Source organism: Pseudophryne corroboree, chromosome 11, assembly GCF_028390025.1.
Source record: "Pseudophryne corroboree isolate aPseCor3 chromosome 11, aPseCor3.hap2, whole genome shotgun sequence".
Lineage (NCBI taxonomy): Eukaryota > Metazoa > Chordata > Amphibia > Anura > Myobatrachidae > Pseudophryne > Pseudophryne corroboree.
This window is the reverse complement of record NC_086454.1, coordinates 110,341,369-110,357,742: the sequence shown is the minus strand read 5'-3', so window position 1 is coordinate 110,357,742 and position 16,374 is coordinate 110,341,369. Positions and strand designations below refer to the sequence as shown.

At 45.1% G+C, this 16,374-nt stretch overlaps 1 protein-coding gene across 1 annotated transcript; it reads right to left on the bottom strand.

The window, feature by feature from the left end:
- Window positions 1-12,421: 12,421 nt before the first annotated feature.
- LOC134969040 (interferon-induced transmembrane protein 1-like) lies at window positions 12,422-15,904 on the bottom strand. Its single transcript, XM_063944748.1, has 2 exons — window positions 15,567-15,904; window positions 12,422-13,541 (listed from the first exon to the last, which is right to left on the bottom strand). Exons 1-2 carry the CDS (start codon window positions 15,816-15,818, stop codon window positions 13,326-13,328), a joined length of 468 nt encoding a protein of 155 aa, XP_063800818.1. The 5' UTR covers window positions 15,819-15,904; the 3' UTR covers window positions 12,422-13,325.
- Window positions 15,905-16,374: the final 470 nt, after the last annotated feature.

Sequence of the window (16,374 nt, the reverse complement as noted above, 5' to 3'; positions counted from 1 at the left end):
CTCGCACTGAAAGGGGCCCCATGTTTTTACATGGGACCCCTTTCCCCGAATGCCAGAAACCCACTCTGACTTATGTCTAAGAGGGTTCCATCAGCCAATCAGGGAGCGCCACATTGTGGCACCCTCCTGATTGGCTGTGTGCTCCTGTACTGTATGACAGGCAGCACACGGCAGTGTTACAATGTAGCGCCTATGCGCTCCATTGTAACCAATGGTGGGAACTTTGTGGTCAGCGGTTGACCGAAAGTAACCTCACCGCTGACCACAAAGTTCCCACCATTGGTTATAATGGAGCGCATAGGCGCTACATTGTAACATTGCCGGGTGCTGCCTGTCATACACTACAGGAGCACACAGCCAATCAGGAGGGTGCCACAATGTTGCGCTCCCTGATTGGCTGATGGAACCCTCTTAGACATAAGTCAGAGGGGGTTTCTGGCATTCGGGGAAAGGGGTCCCATGTGAAAACATGGGGCCCCTTTCAGTGCGAGGTCGGGTATCCGTTGTTTTTTTTTTTGCCAAGTACCTGGATTACAAATGGATTACAAGAAGAGCCATCTACACTGGATTTTGTGAGTATAATTTTTTCCACAGGTACACCATGGATTCTACATGGAGAAGAGGACCGACCCTCGTGTGAACATAGGTAAGTATGTGTATATGGAGGTGTGGATGTATGCATTAAAGTTTTACTTTCAAAGTGTGTGTCTTATGTTTTTATTGGGGTATTTTTTTAGTAGTAGTACTACAGGTACCAGCGGGCCCGGTTTTCCACCGCATGCTGGTACTTGTGGTTCTCCAAGTACCAGCTTGCGGGGGAGGCTTGCTGGGACTTGTAGTACTGCTACTAAAAACAATATTCATTTTTTGACAACAAGGCTATCAGCCTCCCATCCGCAGCCCTTGGATGGGGAGGACAGCCTCGGGCTTCACCCCTGGTCCTTGGGTGGCTGGAGGGGGGGGACCCCTTGATTGAAGGGGTCCCCACTCCTCCAGGGTACCCCGGCCAGGGGTGACTAGTTGGTTATGTAATGCCAGGGCCGCCGGGACCTATATAAAAGTGTCCCCCGGCTGTGGCATTATGTATCTGGCTAGTGGAGCCCGGTACTGGTTTCAGAAATACGGGGGACCCCTACGCTTTTTGTCCCCCGTATTTTTGGAACCAGGACCTGGCGCAGAGCCTGGTGCTGGTTGTTTAAATATGGGGGAACCCCTATCATTTTTTCCCCATATTTTTGCAACCAGGACCGGTTCAAAGAGCCCGAGGCTGGTTTTGCTTAGGAGGGGGGACCCCACGCATTTTTTTTCCAAAAAAATAACACTTTCCCATCCCCTTCCCACTGATATACATGCACGGATCTCATGGATCCGTGCATGCCTATCCAAACACGGGAAAAAAAAGCAGGTCTGGGTTTTTTTAGCACTTTTTCACGAATTGTATTTCAGCACGGCAGTGTTTGGCTATTGTCGGCAGTGTTTGTGATTTGCACTTTTTAGTAAATTACCGATTTCTACCAAATTGCAGGCGTATTTGACCGATGGTGTATTGATTCGTAATTTTTTCCTAGGACTTTCAAAATATTACGAATGCCCTCATCACTGCTGAGATTTTTGCTTAGTAATTTCCCGACATGACACTTTGAAGAAAAAACGGCATCTCGGTCAAAATCGGGACCTTAGTAAATATACCCCAGTGTGTCTCTGACATTCTGTGGCTATCATGAAATAACAGCAGATCAATTAAGCTTCTACTTTTTAACATGCAAAGACAGTTAACTGGTATCATACACTGGGACATTGATACATCGATCAGAATATTGGTATCACATACATTGATATTAACAGGCCTATTCCTACTTGAAATACCCTGGATCATGACAGTACCAACTTACCTTAGCAAGAACATTTTCAGGGCATTCAGGGGAGGATTTAACAATGAGTGTTATTCTTGTTATCATTCGTTCCAAATGTTAAATGGTGTTCCAGCCAATCAGCTCCTAACCAGAGGCGTAACTAGGGTTTTTGGAGCCCAGGGAAAGATGAAGAGTCCCCCCCCCCCAAAAAAAAAACAAAAAAAAAAAAAAAACCACACCAAAAGAAGTATGTGCGCGTGCCAAAAAAGGGGCGTGGTCATGCACCAGAAGGGGTGTGGCTACTGGGCTACTGAAAATGGGGCGTGCCAACATGACTATCACCTACCCCCTGTGTCACCTCTCAGCACACTATCACCTACCACTTGTGTCGTCTCTTAGCACACCTTCATTCAATTTTTGCACAGTACGCATGCAGAGTCCCCTTTTTACACAGTGCCAGATACACAATTGCCCTACAGTGCAAGATACACAGTGCCCCACAGTGCCAGATACACAGTGACAGATACATATTGCCCCACAGTGCCAGATAAAATGCCCACAGTGTCAGGTCCACAGTGCCAGATACAGCGCCACACAGTGCCAGATACAATTCCCCACAGTGCCAGTTTCTATGCCCCACCTTGCAATACATGCCCCACAGTGCCAGATACATGCCCCACAGTGCCAGTTACATGCCCCACAGTGCCAGTTACATGCCCCACAGTGCCAGTTACATGCCCCACAGTGCCAGTTACATTGCCCCACAGTGCCAGATACAATTCCCCACAGTGCCAGTTTCAATGCCCCACCTTGCAATACATGCCCCACAGTGCCAGATACATGCCCCACAGTGCCAGTTACATGCCCCACAGTGCCAGTTACAATGCCCCACAGTGCCAGTTACAATGCCCCACAGAGCCAGATACATGGCCCACAGTGCCAGTTACATGCCCCACAGTGCCAGTTACATGCCCCACAGTGCCAGTTACATTGCCCCACAGTGCCAGTTACATGCCCCACAGTGCAAGTTACATTGCCCCACAGTGCCAGTTATTGGACCCATCCAGCCCCCCCCCCCCCCCGTCACTCACCGCTTCCTTCCCTCTGTGCTACGTGAGGGGAGTAGAGCACAGCGCCTCTCCTGCCCCTCAATGCTCCGGCAGCTATGTGGTCTCCGGCGGCGGCTCTGGCAGCGGCTATGGCTATGTGGCGCTGGTTCGTTAGCCAATCAGAGCTCACGGACAGGCAGCCAATCAGGAGCCGGTCTGCAAGCTCTGATTGGCTAACGCCGGTCTCCCGGACACACGCAGGCAGTGCGGCAGCGGCAGTGAGGACATTGAGGGGAGGGAGAGACGCTGCGCTCTCCTTCCCTCACATTGCGGCGTGATGGGGGTGAGTGGGCATGATGCCCTGGCCGCCGGTGGCGCCCGCCTCTGCTGGGCCTGCCAAGACACCCACGGCACGTGCCCCACTCGGCCTACCCTAGTTACGCCTCTGCTCCTAACTGTCCATTTTCAAGCACACAACAGTTAGGAGCTGATTTTCTGAAGCACCATTTAACATTTGTAACGAGTGATAATAAGAATATCACTTACTGTTAAATCTGCCCCTAAGTCATGTATCTTAAATTCAATCTATCATAAAACCATATTGCCTTTAGAATAATTGTGTAGTTAACATTGGGTGTCTTTGCTAAGTGACACACAGCTGCTTCCTTTAGTAGTGTCGTTGTACAAGACTGTAAAACCTCATTGTAAAAAAACCCTGTTTTACTGTTTCATCTGACTAATGGTTACAGCACTGCATTACTACAACATATTTCATTGTGTGGTAAAGGGGATGTCCAGGGTATACTGTATACAGAAAATGACAATGGGAACACTGATGCAGAGGGGACCATATTGTCAGGGTTCATGGTGGCTGTGAAGATACCGGGTTCCAAATCACTCAGGCACAGTGGTAGATGAAAAACCAACAGTGGTTTATTGAACAGAATGGGTTATAAACAGCTCAGCACATCTCTGTAATCCCATTCCACATGACAATTCCCACCACAAACTCCTGACAGAACATTGGGGCAGATTTATTAACCTGGAGAAGGCATAAGGAAGTGATAAACCAGTAATTTTATTATTATTATTATTATTTATTATTATCCTTTATTTATATGGCACCACAAGGGTTCCGCAGCGCCCAATTACAGAGTACATATACACATAATCAAAACAGGAAGACAGTGACTTACAGTTGAAGACAATATAGGACAAGTACAGGGTAACTAAGCATAACTACACTAGTAAATTACAGAGAGAAGTTCCAAGGTGGCCACAAAACTGCGGGATTTGGGCAGTTGAGGATTATTACAGTAAGAAAAGTATAAGCACATGAGGGAAGAGGGCCCTACTCGTGAGAGCTTACATTCTAAGGGAAGGGGTGGACAGACAGGGGTGACACAGATGGGGTACATAGAGAGCGTGGAACAGAGGGTTAGGATGAGATTTGGCTGGGTTTGGTGAAGAAGTGGGTCTTAAGAGCCCGTTTGAAGTTTTGTAGAGCGGTGGAGAGTCTGAGGGGGAGAGGTAAAGAATTCCAGAGAAAGGGAGCAGCACATGAAAAATCTTGGAGATAGGAGTGGGAGGAAGTAATCAGAAGACAGGAGAGTCGGCATGCATTAGCAGAGCGAAGAGGACGGGTGGGAGAGTAAAGGGAGATAAGGTCAGAGATGTAAATGGGAGAGGAGTGGGTGAGGGCTTTGTAAGTGAGTGTGAGAAGTTTGAATTGGATTCTGAAAGGGAAGGGAAGCCAGCGAAGGGCTTGTAGAAGAGGGGAGGTGGACGTAGTGCGTTTGGTGAGGAAGATGAGCCGGGCAGCAGCATTGAGGATAGATTGGAGTGGAGCGAGGTAATTGTCAGGGAGGCCAGTTAGGAGGAGATTACAGTAGTCCAGTCTGGAAATAATCAGTGAGTGAATAATGATCTTAGTGGCATCCTGGGTGAAAAAAGGTCTGATTCTGGAAATGTTTTTGAGATGAAAATGACAGGTTTGTGAGAGGTGCTGAATGTGTGGTTTGAATGAGAGGGAGGAGTCAAGGATTACACCAAAACAGCGTACCTGGGGGCTAGAGGAGATAGTCGTGCCATCAATGGATAATGAGATTGTGGGAGGTGAGGTTGTGCAGGAGCGTGGGAAAATGATCAGCTCAGTCTTAGACATGTTGAGTTTAAGAAAGCGCTGGGACATCCAGGAAGAGGTAGCAGAAAGACAGTTGGAGGTACGAGTGAGGAGAGCGGGGGAGAGGTCAGGGGAGGAGAGGTAGATTTGAGTGTCATCAGCATAGAGGTGGTATTGGAAGTTAAAAGAACTAATGAGTTCACCTAAAGAGGACGTATAGAGTGAGAAAAGGAGAGGACCAAGAACAGAGCCTTGGGGGACACCAACAGTTAGTGGAAGTGGGGGAGAGGTAGCATCATGAGAGGAGACAGAGAAGGAACGATCAGAGAGGTAGGAGGACAGCCAGGAGAGGGCAGTATCACGCAGACCAAGAGAGTGAAGGATTTGCAGAAGTAATAAATGCAAGGTGATAAATGCACCAGCCAATCGGCTCCTAACTGTTAATTTACATATTGGAGCTGATTGGCTGGTGCATTTATCACCTTACACTTATCACTGGTTTATCACTTCCTTATGTCTTCTCCAGGTTAATACATCTGCCCCATTACTTCTTAGTCAAGGAGTATAAGATCTCTCTTTCAGCTCTCTGCTAAACTCTACTTATACCCCCATAAGCTTCATATTGCAGGGGTGTGTGTGACCTCTTTGTCTTAGGATCTTAAACCATTGGAATACAATACATATTCTAATCAAGGTGATTACATAAGCCAGAGAGCCACTCTGTCTGGTCAATTCACTGTTGGACAACAGGGAGTAAACAAGAAGGGACAATGGTACCTTATATGACTCACCCTTTGATTGTCCACTGTGGTGTTAGTAAACAATAGGAACCAGGTCTAACATGAATACATTAACTAAAGTGTAACAGATTGAGGAGGACATGTACTAAGCAGTGATAAAAGTGGAGAAGTGAGCCAGTGGAGAAATTGCCCATGTCAACCAATCAGCTGCTCTGTATTCTGTTACAGTATGCAAATAATAAATGTTACGTCAATACTGATTGGTTGCCATGGGCAACTTCTCCACTGGCTCACTTCTCCACTTTTATCACTGCTTTGTAAATATCCCCCACAGTAACAACACAATTGCAGATATTAACAATATTAAGATTGATTTAAACACAATATTGGGTGAGCAGCAATGGACATATTATGGAGAATGAAAAAACAGACGTATTGAATTACATACTGGATATGGGAAATAAGGTATAGCTATATTAATTGTCACAGACCTCTCATTTCCTCACATTCCACTCCCACTTTTTAGACGCAATGTCCCGGCAAGTTGTAGGTAAAGACCTCAATGTCCAAGCGAGGCTGATGGGACAATCCAGTAAGTCTTTTCTTAGGTTTGGTGAGAGAGTGAGTAGCAGTTCAGAAGTTACTCCACCACTTTTAAGCCCTGAGCCTGGGCAGCACAAACTAGCTGGCACTTTAACCCCACCTGGGTCAATAGGACTGAGGGCCATATTTCCTGAAGAGTCTAATGACCAGCCTTTTGGGTCTGGTGGAATTATGATTAGCACTCCACAACTGTTCAGTTCTTCACCAGATTCCCAATTATATGTCACTGGTAGCAAATAACTCTGGGCCCAAAACATACTTGTAAATGCCTGTACCTCTCCCACGTGGTCTCCCATCTGAGAACAAGTAAATAGTGGGATGCTGGCTGAGAGCAGTTTCCCTCCTGGTGGTGCATTACATCCCTCACCTCTGGTGCTTCAGGATTGTGTATTTTCTCCATGTGTCCAAAACATAAATTTGTCAGTTGCATAAGGACAGGCACATGCTGGCACTCGGCGATGGCTCCATATACAGTGTGGGGCTCTCCTCCCCCCTCCCCAGATTGCATGCCCAAAATCTGCCCAAAGGCAGTAACATGTTGGAGCTATTGCCAAAGGCAAATTGAACTTAGGCTGCAGGGAAGTAGCAAAATTCGACAATTTGTCTCTCAACTCTTCCCCCTCAAAAGCCACTTCCACTGTTCCCTCAGGTAATTTACCCATGTGGCTTCAGGGAAACTGACAGGACTGACTGATCCCTGTTCAGGTCTTCTCCCTCAAAAGCCAATTTCTCCTCCCCCAAACACAACACTGGGAATGGCTCAGTAGCCAGTACTGGTAAGTGCTCACCTGAGGCATTCCCTTGGACAATGGTACCTTATATGACTCACCCTTTGAGTGTCCACTGTGGTGTTAGTAAACAATAGGAAAACAGATCTAACATGAATACATTATGCTGCACTTACAAGCATCTCCTGTATCTGCGCTCACAAGCATCTCCTGTATCTGCGCTCACAAGCATCTCCTGTATCTGCGCTCACAAGCATCTCCTGTATCTGCGCTCACAAGCATCTCCTGTATCTGCGCTCACAAGCATCTCTTGTATCTGCACTCACAAGCATCATTGGTATATGGGTGGTCATTCCGAGTTGTTCGCTCGGTAAATTTTTTCGCATCGCAGCGATTTTCCGCTTAGTGCGCATGCGCAATGTCCGCACTGCGACTGCGCCAAGTAAATTTGCTATGCAGTTCGGAATTTTGCTCACGGTTTTTTCTTCGTTCTGGTGATCGTAATGTGATTGACAGGAAGTGGGTGTTTCTGGGCGGAAACTTGCCATTTTATGGGTGTGTGTGAAAAAACGCTACCGTTTCCGGGAAAAACGCGGGAGTGGCTGGAGAAACGGAGGAGTGTCTGGGCGAACGCTGGGTGTGTTTGTGACTTCAAACCAGGAACGAAACTGACTGAACTGATCGCAGTTGCCGAGTAAGTGTGGAGCTACTCAGAAACTGCTAAGAAGTGTCTATTCGCAATTCTGCTATTCTTTCGTTCGCAATTTTGATAAGCTAAGATTCACTCCCAGTAGGCGGCGGCTTAGCGTGTGCAAAGCTGCTAAAAGCAGCTTGCGAGCGAACAACTCGGAATGACCACCTGAAGCACTGACAACTTTCCAGCCCAGGAACAGGATATTTATACCAGCTGGGAAACAGGGATTGGCTGGCTGATTAAGCAGAGTCTAGAGTGCAGCTGCTGGATAATTAGGCAGAAACCAGAGTGCAGCTGATAGGCTGAAAAGTAACGTGATGAAAACAAACATGGCTGCGCCCATGTTTGAACTTGGAGGGAAAGGCTGTTTGTAACTTGCATGTGAGTTTTAACCATGAAGCTGCCAGAATCACAGTGAAGAGACTTGAGACAATGAGATGCAGCGTGCTGCATGCAGACAGTGCAGATGGAATCCAGGCTTGGAACACTGGGACAGTCTCAGGAGGCATTTGGAAGGTAAATACTGATAAGGAATTACCTGGATCGTGACACACACATTTCATGTACACTTACAACTGAACAGTGACAGATTAAGGTCTGTGTGGTGCCAGGTCAACTAATTTGTGGGGCCATAACAATATCATTGTCAATATCATATACTGCAATGTTATTATAAAGTATAACGTGCCAATAATCCAAGCATCACAAATGTGTTCTACACACTGTAGTGTCCCTAGTTCACATTATGCCACACAGGCAGTGCCGGCCCTAGGCATAGGCAAACTAGGCAAATGCTTAGGGCATTTGGACTGTCTAGGGGCATTCTGCTGATTAAAATGATATGTGGCATGCCTATATTGTGTGTGTGACTGCGTCTGTATATGCATATGAAATGCTACGTTACAGAGTATTCCTGGAAATCACTGTATTTCGTATGCAGATAGAGCCACTGTTGCACACAGAATATAGGCATGCTAATAGTCATTTTAATCAGCAGAAGCTGCTTGTTTGCTTGTTATTCACATAGCAATGTAAATAAAATGCATTTTCTGCAAAAAAAGGCAACCAACATTAGCAGAGCTGGACGGGAGCTGCATGGCATATTGAGACAAGATATATGAGGACAGATCTGTATCCAAGCAGAGACATAGGGCACAGTGATAGCAGCCGTGTGAGTGGGTTTATTGTGCAATAGTGTTTGGCATATGTGTAACAGGCATGTGTGTCATGTGTGTAAATGCATTAATAATGTGCGAGGTGGGTAAGGGACATTATGTGTGTCATTATGTGTATAAGGGCATTAATAAAGGTTGGCATAATGTGTAAGGTGCATTATGTTTATGAGGATATTAATAATGTATGTCATATGTGAAAGGGGCAGTACTGTGTGGTAGTATGTGTATAAATGCATTACTAATGTGGGGCATTATGTGTATAAGGTGCTCTACTGTGTGACGTAATGTATGCAAAAGGCCCTACTGTGTGGTCTAATATGAATAAAGAGCAATATGGTGTGGTGTAATGTGAATAAGGATCAATTCAGTGTGATGTAATGTGAATAAGGGGCACTACTGTGAGAAGTAATGTGTATATGTTAAAGTGGTACTACTGTGTAATGTAACGTGAAGAAGGGACACTATCGCATGATATGATGTGAATAAAGTTGCAGTACTGTGTGGCTCTTCCCAAAAGAATACACCACTTTTTGGGCTGCGCATCGAATGTGCGCACTGTTTCTATTTAAAATATAGGGTATAGGAGCACCAAGATGTGGACTGCTAGAATTGAGGGGTGATAGTGATGGGAAAAGAGTGCAGGGTCAGAGGTGGAACTAGCAGCGGTGCTAGGGGGCATCAGCCAAAATCTTGCCTAGGGCATCGCATTGCTTAGGGCCGGCTCTGCACACAGAAACCCCAGTTCACAATGCCACAGTGCCTCCAACGCTGATGATGTAGCTATGTATAAGGGGGCCTATGGGCAAAACTGGGTGTCGTATGGGCAATTTCATATAGCCAGAGATCAGCGAGGGCATGTTAATTCAAATATAGAGCTCCAAAGTGAATATACCTGTTTCAGACATCCCTTCTGTACCCAGTACATGCTTACCTACTTTCTGTGTATCCTCTGCCCGGACAGGTGATGCTGCTGGACACTTCAGGGGGAGAGGGGCTGGGCTCTCATGTCATTAGTCCCCACTCTCCAAAATTCTGTGATTCGTGGGTCAACAGGGAAGGGGTAAGGATAACATGACTTGAATAGTGTCAATTAGCCCCACGCCCGGTGATGATCACCCCATCCTGCCAGCAAGGAGCAGGAGATCTGCATTCTCTTCTGTGGGTTTGGAACGTATTCACGCAGTTTGTGAGACATATACATATTTCCATACAACTCTGCCCCAGCCCCTTAGTGTAAAAGTCTCCCATGAGCTCTACTCAATTAGCGCCACATCATACCTCAGGTTTACACTAGCGGGTAAATTTACTAAGGTGGGAGTTTTTTAGAACTGGTGATGTTGCTCATAGCAACCAATCAGATTCTACTTAACATTTATCTAGCTGCTTCTAGAAGATAATAGATAGAATCTGATTGGTTGCTATGGGTAACATCACCAGTTCTAAAAAGCTCCCACCTTAGTAAATTTACCTCTAGGACAAGAATAGGTTGCATGGTCAATAGATCATGAGTTTACTTTTTGATAGAGTGCTCAGAAGTAATGGAAGAAGATGTGAATCGTCAGCATGTCTGGTTGCGCATCTTTGTTGCATCTGGTGATTGATCTATACAGTGTTAATAAAATTGTTTTTCTGATTATTATTTTTTTTGCATCTCTTTGCTTTAGCCAACCGAAACGTAATACATTTTTAGTACTAACTGGAATTTTATTAAATAAATAAAGGGGGTCAGGGAAATGGGCAGAGAGCCCATATTTCCTATGGGTCATCAACGAAATGTATCCCTACTGCTTTTATTTCCCTTCTTCTGACTGAGTGATGTGCACCCACTTCCCCGGACAACCATGTTCCTGTTATTCCTGGTATTTGACTCACAATAATTTTGAAAGTGTCTAGAGACTGAAGCGCCTGTTTGTAATCTTTCCCGGAATGTCTGGGAAGCTCTCCAATTACAGTGAGATTTCCCAGACTCCTGAAGGAGTAGACTTCTATCTGTCCTGTCCACCTCCTCAGTGCAGTGGGCAGTCAGGGGACTTGATGACATGATATGCAGAGAATCATGACATCATGGACTTAACCCTGCTACCCAATGCAGACCGGTCAATCATTTCATGGGAATGCTGATCAGACGTCAGGCAGTGGCCTATGTACTCATGTGATTACGTCAGAGAGTAACGGACAGCATGGCACAGGAGCAGTGTCAGAATAAAAGATAATGGAAGAAGTCACCATTAGCACAAAACAGTGACGTAAGTGAGGATCCTGGCCAGTATGTAGTCACATTGTCACATTCACAATGTTAACACTAATGTCAAATAGTTTTGAATGTCGAACATGTTGACAACTTTGTTCATAATGCTGACATGTTCATGTAGAAATGCAGCATGGTGACATATTAGAACTGTCAACATGTCCAAAATTTCAACATTATGGGGTATATTTACTAAGGTGTGACTTTTTTAGATTTGGAGATGTTGCTCATAGCAACCAATCAGATTATAGCTATTACCTAGAAGCTGCTAGATTAATGTTAAGTGGAATCTGATTGGTTGCTGCTGCCAACATCTCCACTTCTAAAAAACTCACACCTTAGTAAATACAGTATACCCCCCATGCATGTTTAAATTATGAACACGTTAGGGTGAGGCTGTGGTTAGGGTTAACATTTGCATCATCAACAAACATAATGTCAACATGTTGAACATGTCGGCATTAAGGGGCTAATGCAGACCTGATCGTAGCCGTGCAAAATTTTGCACGGCTACGATCAGTTACTCAGACATGCGGGGGGATGCCCAGCACAGGGCTAGTCCGTCCCGCATGTCAGGCCCTACCCCCTCACGCAAGTACAAAAGAATCGCATAGTACCGATGCTTTTGTACTTAACGAGTAGCTCCCTACCTGCGCAGCTCCTGCACGCTGGCAGGGAGCTACCCGTCGCTATCCGGGTCGCAGCAGCTGTGCGTGACGTCACGCAGCTGCCACGGCCCACCCCCCGCATTGTCTGGACATGTCTGCGTTGCCCGGACCGCGCCCCCAAAATGGCGACCAAACGCCGCCGGCCCGCCCAGCGAATGCCTCTGCCTGTCAATCAGGCAGAGGTGATCGCTGGGCTAAGATGGCCATCGGCTGTCTGGCATGCGCCGGCGCACTGCGCAGTTCAGACCTGATCGGCTGCTGTGCGAAAACGCACAGCAGCGATCAGGTCTGCATTAGGCCCTAAGTCATTAATAATGCGATAAAACCACTGAAAACTGAAATTTTCTATTGTTTGCCACATTAATATGGATTTCCTTATGTACTAAAAAGGTTCCACAGCGGACTTGTGGCACAGAAGTCCCCATAGAATTCTAGAACACATAATTTCAAGTGGAAGACCGTTTTCTTACTGATTTGCATCTTCCATCGGTGGTACCACAATGAAGCAATGTATCTTGCTATGATCGTATAAAATAGAAGATTATTGTCATAGAATATGGTTATGTTTATTTAACAAATGCTTTGAATAAAACAAAAATATACCACATACATTACTTTCTTTTGTGAGAATCGTCATGTAAGACAATGATGCAATAATCTTATAAAGAAAGCAACATGTCATAGGATAAAAATGTGATTTATGTAATGTAACATCATTCTGCCTAATGCTACAGTACATCATGATTAGCTGAGTAGCTCCTGCGTAAGGTGAGTACAGTGTGTGGCCTTAATATGTACAATATAGACTGTGACCTCAGTGATTGTGCAACTTATCAATATTAGGAAGTACAAGGCTCTCTGAATTGTTATTACAAGTGATACATTGTAATCATCTCTGAGTATAATAAACTATTTGCTAAATCAGATTATATATATATATATATATATATATATATATAAAAATGTGTGTACTATGGTATGTGGGCGGTCGGGCTCCCAGCGGCCACAGCATACCGGCGCCGCAATCCTGACTGCTGGCATACCGACAGCTGGGCGAGCGCAAATGAGCCCCTTACGTGCTCGCTGCGCTCGCCACGCTGCGGGCACGGTGGCGCACTACGCTATCTATTCTCCGTCCAGGGGGGTCGTGGACCCCCAAGAGGGAGAAAAGGTGTCGGTATTCCGGCACGCCGGCCGTCAGCAAACTGAAAAAAAAATATATATATATATATATATATATATATATATATATATATATAAATTCACGTATCACCAGAAACTTTCACAATCATCTTTGGCTTTCATCATTTTATATGCTTGATACATAAACATTTGTAAAGGATGATGTTGAATAAACATAACATGCTAACATAACTTTCAGCCCTACATTTGCAGTATGTGAAAAATGAAAGAAAACATTAGGGAAGGCTTCCTCCTGTGACTGGTCACTTTCCAAATTCTTGTCCATATTCTTTGTTCCTTTGGTTGTTCATATATTCCTGGCCCATCTTAACCATCACCGTCACATTGACAATGACAATTATTATCATGACAACGACAAACAGAACGCTAAGTGTAGTGGCGGCGATGTTTAGAGAGCGGGCGGTGGTTCCATAGCTGTGTGCTCCACTCTTATCTCCCAGGAGTTTTCTGTCTCTGGACTGGGGGGACAATAAATAATGAGAAAATATCACAGAATCTTTTCTTTATTTACTTCTAATACTAGACAATCATGGGGGGGCGGGGGGGGGGGGGAGCAGCCAGGTCAGCACAGCGGAAAGCGTGGTGCGGCATAAGTGGGTGGTGCAAATAGCGTGGCAGCACAATCACATCATTGTGACCCCACCCCATTGTACAATGCAGAGATTTACAGCATTGTATAGCGGGGAAGTGGTGATAATGATGTGATTCAGTGCAAATCGCATCATCGTCCACCCAGACAGCCCACTTTACTCAGGAAGTGGGTGGCACCCGCTGGACATGGACAGGCTCTGGAATTCTCTTCCAGAGAGCAAGAAGAAAGGAGAAATTGTGAAAAAAAAAAAAAACACCACAATGACACCAATACCTTTTGTGGACACATAGCTTAATTCAGACCTGATCACTGGGCTGTTCATTTTGCTGTCCTGCGCTGAGATAGTCGCCACCCAAGGGGAGTGTAAATTTGCCCATGTATGCTGTGTGAAAAATGTACCTCAGTCAGCGGGCCGCTGAAAATCCGTTCGCACCTCACTCACCATTGAATGATTTTTCCAGTGTGTGCAGTCTGTGCGCAGCCCAGGGCTTATTTCTCCAGTGCGAAAATAACAGGCTGATCAGGGCCGGAGTTGACGTCACACACCCTCCCTGAAAACGCTTGGGAACACCTGAGTTTTCCCTGACACTCCCAGAAAATGGTCAGTTACCACCCACAAATTGCATCTTCATGTCAATCAGCTTGCAAATGGCTGTGCAACTGAAATTTTCGCTTGTTGCTGTTTGGCGAAGCCTGTTGTTTAGCGATGCGTGTGCACATTACGGTGAATGTGCAGTCAATCGATAATTCTCCCCTGTGTGAAAACGCACAGCAGCGATCAGGTCTGAATCGGGCGCTCAGTACGTAACACTTTCTTTTCAGATAAATAAGCTGCGCTGAGCAAGAACATTTCTAGTCTATTTTACCATCTCCCCTCCATCTATACACCCAGATTCCCACAATTATGGCTCCAAAGTTCTCCATGAACTGTAAATGTTTACTTACACTAAATATCATTCACAATAGCCTGGAATACATGGAAACAGACAATTTGTTTTTTGCATATGATAATGTGGATTATGATAACACTGTAAACAGACTGTTGTACAATGATAATCATCTTGGGAGGGTCACCTTAATATTCGGAGAGTCATATTTAGACATTTTCCTTTATGGATGTAACAGCAGGAAATCCAGAGTGGCTCTAAATTGTGTAATTCTGTGATTGCTAAAGGGTTGGATGGTGAAAGGACTGTGGGTTAAGGACCCGAGTTTGAGCTAACAATCCTTCTACAGCAGTATGAAGCCAAGAGTAACATTTCTATCTACAGTAAAGTATTGTATAGGATTTCTAACATAGTAACATAGTTAATGAGGTTGAAAAAGGCAAAATGCCCATCGGGTTCAACCTGTATTCTGTATTAAGCTGTGCACGTTATAATGTACCAGCTGAAGTAATGGTATAGTACCAATTAACAACTATAATTCGTATCACTCCCAGATAATTAATGTCAATATATTAAATGCTATAGCCTTGGATACTTTTTTCAGTTGGAAATTTGTCCAGTCCGTTTTTAAAATGCATTTACCGGCAGGGAGTTCTAAATCCTTACTGCCCTTACTGTGGAGAACCCTTTCCTACGTTGTGTATGGAATTTTCTCTCCTCTAGCCTCAGCGAGTGCCCACGTGTCCTATATAGAGTTCTTTTAATAAACGAATACCCTGCTAACTCCTTGTAATGACCATTTACATATTTGAAGACATTAATGTCTTCTCTTAGACGCCTCTTTTCTAGTGTATACATATTTAACCTAGTAAGCCTTTCCTCGTACTCCAGTGTCTCTAACTCTTTAATAAATTTAATAGCTCGCCTTTGAACTCTCTCGAATTCCCCGATATCTTTTTTATAATGTGGTGCTGGTATTGGGCATAAAAAAATCATTCTCTTACCTTGACTGAGAATACAAGGGCAATAAGCCCCAGACAGCAGAAATTCATGTACATGGTGTTGAAGAGTGACCAGATTATGTGATCTCGCACAGGAGGAGCTTCTGGCATTATTGTCACCACAGTGGACTGTATTTGCCTGCCTGGGCTATTCCGAAACTCCATCTCCTCCTTCAGGGCCTCATAGCCCTGGGCAGTATACTGAGGTGGCGAGTTCAGCTCTCGTGCATAATCACTGTTTTCCATAACTCCCATTTACTGTAGCAGGGGAAAGTCTCTAAGCTTTTATGTGGAGCTTTCTGAGGTGTGTGCAGCAGTGGAGAGAATGTTGGACTGATATTTGGTGGGAGGGAAAGGGAGGAGTATGGTGTCATAGAGAACACTAGTTTCCTGCAATGAATAGCCAAAAGGTTTAACAGTTTCAATTTAAAAGTACAGTGAAATAATAAAAAAAATGGTGTGTGTGTATATATATATATATATATATATATATATATATTAGAGATGAGCGGGTTCGGTTTCTTTGAATCCGAACCCGCACGAACTTCACTTTTTTTTTCACGGGTCCGAGCGACTCGGATCTTCCCGCCTTGCTCGGTTAACCCGAGCGCGCCCGAACGTCATCATGACGCTGTCGGATTCTCGCGAGACTCGGATTCTATATAAGGAGCCGCGCGTCGCCGCCATTTTCACACGTGCATTGAGATTGATAGGGAGAGGACGTGGCTGGCGTCCTCTCCATTAGAATAGATTAGAAGAGAGAGAGAGAGAGAGAGATTGTGCAGACAGAGTTTACCACAGTGACCAGTGC

What these genes read in the sequence shown, in the direction of transcription:
- LOC134969040 (XM_063944748.1), bottom strand. Translation starts at nt 15,818, where the DNA reads ATGGGAGTTATGGAAAACAGTGATTATGCACGAGAGCTGAACTCGCCA. An exon ending in CCCTTGTATTCTCAGTCAAG is followed by an intron (nt 13,542 to 15,566) that starts GTAAGAGAATGA and finishes TTGTCCCCCCAG; the next exon opens with TCCAGAGACAGAAAACTCCT.